Below are 4,119 nucleotides of genomic sequence, written 5' to 3'. Positions count from 1 at the left end.
CTGTGTTGAGTTTAGACAGTTTAGTTGCTAACATCACTTTGGAAGACTCAATAGGTACTAGGTAGGGATTCTAGCCGGGTCGGATTAGTTAGGTTCAATCCATCTAGCAATTTAACCTAAAAGCTCACCTCCAAAAAGCCCAATCCTCAGCCATTTTCAGCCCATTTTTATTCTGAACAGGTTCTTGGACAAACAATAGTCTCTAGGCCTTAGCCATCATTCGTTCTAAGCAGGTGCTTGGACAACATCTGGATCGTAGTCCATCGGGCCTTGATATTTGGGATTCTGGATCGTGTGCGTGTGGTATTCTGCTATCCTCCAATTGTGGCGGGAGCTGGAGGATCCAGCCCAGCAAAAACAAGGGTGTTTGGATCAGTTCACAGCCCCCCCCCCCTCCCCCTTTTTTTTTTTGCTGGGCTGGATCCTCCAGCTCTCGCCACACTGCTGGAGGGGAGCCAGGTCTGTGTGTGTGTGTGTGTGTGTGTGTGTGAGAGAGAGAGAGAGAGAGAGGTGCTACTTTACCCTGCCCTAGCGGCTCAGAGAACCTTTTCCCAAAATAAATAAAGGGGAAAGGTTTCATATACGGTCGTGTAAACCGTGTATGTGAGAGGGTCTCTCACAAAGAGTTGGAAAAGTCATAAATCCCCACCCATTAATTAATGCCTTGAAACTCTCAGTCACCCTCTCACATATATGGTTTATACGACCGTGTATGAAAACTTTTCCCATAAATAAATAAATATATATATATATATGAACTCTCAACAATTAAGCTCTTAGAACAAAGTGATTTTCATATTGAGATCCTAATATATTAGATAAATTGTAATGAAACCCTAGAAATTGGAATGAGAAAGATAAAAAATATTTTCAGCTATTATTTAAAAATTTTGAGTCTATAAAATTGAAAATATTATTACTAGTGGTAAATGTAAAATAAAATGAAATTTTCCACAAAATATCTCTTGAGGGTCCAACCCAAAAAAAGAATTTAAGTGAAGATAATACCTCATCTTGTAAGAAAAGTTGCACATTTTAATGTATTGAAGATAATTCTTCACTTTCAAATTATTTGAAAACTCTCTTTTGCTATTGGACTACAGATTAGTATTAGGTGATTCTAAGATCTCTCATTTTCTTTTTGCCGATGAATACTTAATATTTGCATGTCCTAGGCCCAAGCCCGTTCAAATTATTCTTGTCCACATCTATAACAATGCTTGGGTCCCTTCTCTTATGGATGGCCATATTTTCACCGATAACAATACCAATACAAATAAGATAGACCACATTGGGCTAAATTGAACAGTTTTGCCCCCAACATTTGATTAAAAATCATTATCGGACCAATTTACACCCAATTAGAGCCAATTCTGTCCTAAATTTTGATTAAGAAATCATCTTTGGACAAGTTTACTCCCAATTAGAACTGTTCCACCGATATAGTATTGGACAAGTATCAATAATACAAGGCACCTCGACGAAATGCCCCATCCGATACTCTTTTATAACCATGATCTAGATTTAACCACATTAAATTAGTAAACTCACATTACACATAAAAAAAAAAAAAACCATGGTAGACTCAAAGTCAATCTACCTCTCACATACTCTGTTGAGGAAAACAATGGATAACCCAAATACGCAGCAGAATCAGATCGGGTATAAACCTTTGCACTTGAATTTAAGATAAAATTCCTTCAAAAAAATTAATGGGAAACAACATTATAGGTTATCTGAGAATCGCAAGTGAAATTCCTCCTCCAGCTAAGCTAATAATCCTTTCTCACTTGAGCAAAGGATGGGAATTGAACCGAATCAACATTAACTATATCACCAACGAAATCAGGGTTTCAAAATACCCAAACCCTAGCCATAATCACACACCTCAGAGAGAGAGAGAGAGAGAATTTTCTCACAAGGTCAAACCTCAACAATTGGATGGAGAGAATAATTGGTTGAGACTTGAGAGAGAGCGAGAGATGATCATAAAATCCATCATAAATCTCTGGATATATATATATATATTTATGTTCCTCCTTACACAAAACATGAAACAATGCTGAATGGTCACACCTTCTCTGCTCCAGAAAAAATTTTAATAACAATAATATGATCTGAAAGAATCCAATATGAATTTGTAATGATCCACCAATCTCTTAAAATACCAACTACGTACTAATAGTCTCTGTAAAATAACAAGTAGTCATGAGTGATGATGAAGAGCAGCAATGGAACAGAAAGGGAGAAAAATCTCCAACAATAAACTGAGACAAGAAGAAAGATCTGGGCTGATCTCATCTAATGTTGCTCTTTTGTTGCTGCTATGTTCCTGCCCCTGCCCTCCTCTGCTCCCTCCTAGAATAGGAAAGCACAGAGTAGAGCTCCTCCCAGCATTACCATATTCTGCAACCCCCACATCTTCTCTACACCGTTCTGCATTAATACCATACACAAACAAAATTTTAATTAATCAATTAATTAATTAACTAAATATAAAAGAAAGAAAGAGATTAATAATGGATTAGCAGAATCGGTCCCATTACTCCAATAAGACCCAGTGTTTCATGAATCGGGTTCAGACTCGTCCGATCCGGATTCAGTATCGGATGTGACTGTTGAAAAGTAGTTTATTAAATAATAAAAGATGCCGTAACTGCTATCATGCGCCAGGGATAATAATACAGCACAGCATCTGTACGAGGAGGTTGGGGCCTGGGGGTTGCGCCGGTGTTTGGCTTTGTCTACAGTTCTTGGGTACCATCTCGAGATTTGTGACACTCTTCTATTTTGCAATTCTAAGAGGGGGTAATATAGTAATTTAAAAAAGACACGTCATTAAAAACATTTGGCTCTGGTGTATTGGTGAACGAGCCAATGTGGGGTCTACCTCTACAGCTCTACCCTTCGTTGTTCTTTCTCTCTCCCCCTCTCTGTGTAGGTCAGGGAGGGTTTTCACTGTTCACAGATTTGAGATCTCACACAACAGGAACACCCCAATGTGATCAGATCAAGGTTTAATACCCAAGATCGCACGCACCAGGTGTTGATCTACCAGTGCAAAACCCAAAAGAGGGGGTTTGCAGAAGTAAAGAAATGGAGAAAAATTGAAAATTTAAGAAGTTTTGGAATGACGTACCGAGTTCACGTCCGCAGCTGGTCCGGGAGAGGCGGAAGAGTCAGTACTCGGCCCAGGTGCCGCGGTGGGTGGCGCGGGAGGGCTCACGGCTAAGGGCGCAGGGGCCGGGGTGTGTTTCGTTTTCTTCTTCTTCTTGCTCGGTGCCGGTGCAGGTACCTCTGCAGGAGGTGCTGCCACTGGTGCAGGTGGGGGAACTGCTGGTGGAGGAGCTGCGGGAGGTGTGGTTGGGGCTGGTACTGGAGGAGGTAATGCAGGTGGAGGAGAGCTCACCGGAACTGGGGTTGGAGGTGGGGTCAACACCGGTGGTGGCGAAGCGGGAGTGACAACTGGAGCTGGAACCGTCGGTGTTGGTGGAGCTGCTTGAGGAGCTTGTACTGGCGGAGATGAAACTACCGTCGGTGGTGCCGCTGTTGGTGTTGCTACTGGGGCTGGGGTTTTAGGCGTGGTCGGCGCAGTTGCAGCAGCGGGTGGTGATGAAACTGGTGCGACCGGAGTTGTTGGTGGTGTTGGTGTGGTAGTTGGCGCTGCCGCTGGGGCTTGACCGCCGACACCGACCACGGCAATGCAGATGAAGATCAGAGCGCAGACCCTGCTCCTATCCATATTTCTTTATCCGAAACTGTGATCTCTGGCCAGAAAGAGACAACGGAGCAAATGGATCGAAGAGATTAGAGAGAGAGAGAGAAAGAAAGAGGATGAGAGTAAGAACGAAGATGGAAGCAGTGAGAGTGTGAGGGTGAGCTTTAATAGAGAACGCTACTCCGACTCAGAGACAGAGAGAGAGAGAGAGAGAGGATTGTCTGAGGAAGGTTAGGTCTGAGGGGGTCCCACACGGGATTAACAACCAAAAGAAGGCCCTTGACAGAGCAAATAGAGCTACATGGCGCCGTTAACAGTCTGTCAGGGGGATTCAGAGAGGTGTGGGGCCCTGCGATCCATGTGAACCTCAACGCAAGCAAACTCCAAACCAAGTTTTACTT

At 42.8% G+C, this 4,119-nt stretch overlaps 1 protein-coding gene across 1 annotated transcript; it reads right to left on the bottom strand.

Annotated features, from left to right (window-relative positions):
• Nucleotides 1-2,326: 2,326 nt before the first annotated feature.
• Nucleotides 2,327-3,780, bottom strand: LOC122660826 (classical arabinogalactan protein 9). Its single transcript, XM_043856070.1, has 2 exons — nt 3,140-3,780; nt 2,327-2,436 (listed from the first exon to the last, which is right to left on the bottom strand). The coding sequence occupies exons 1-2, from the start codon at nt 3,740-3,742 to the stop codon at nt 2,359-2,361; spliced, it is 681 nt and encodes a 226-aa protein (XP_043712005.1). The 5' UTR covers nt 3,743-3,780; the 3' UTR covers nt 2,327-2,358.
• Between the last annotated feature and the right edge of the window lie 339 nt (nt 3,781-4,119).

The sequence above is a fragment of the Telopea speciosissima genome, chromosome 5 (assembly GCF_018873765.1).
Source record: "Telopea speciosissima isolate NSW1024214 ecotype Mountain lineage chromosome 5, Tspe_v1, whole genome shotgun sequence".
NCBI lineage: Eukaryota > Viridiplantae > Streptophyta > Magnoliopsida > Proteales > Proteaceae > Telopea > Telopea speciosissima.
Note: the sequence above shows the minus strand (reverse complement) of the source record. Positions and strands in the feature narration are given on the sequence as shown.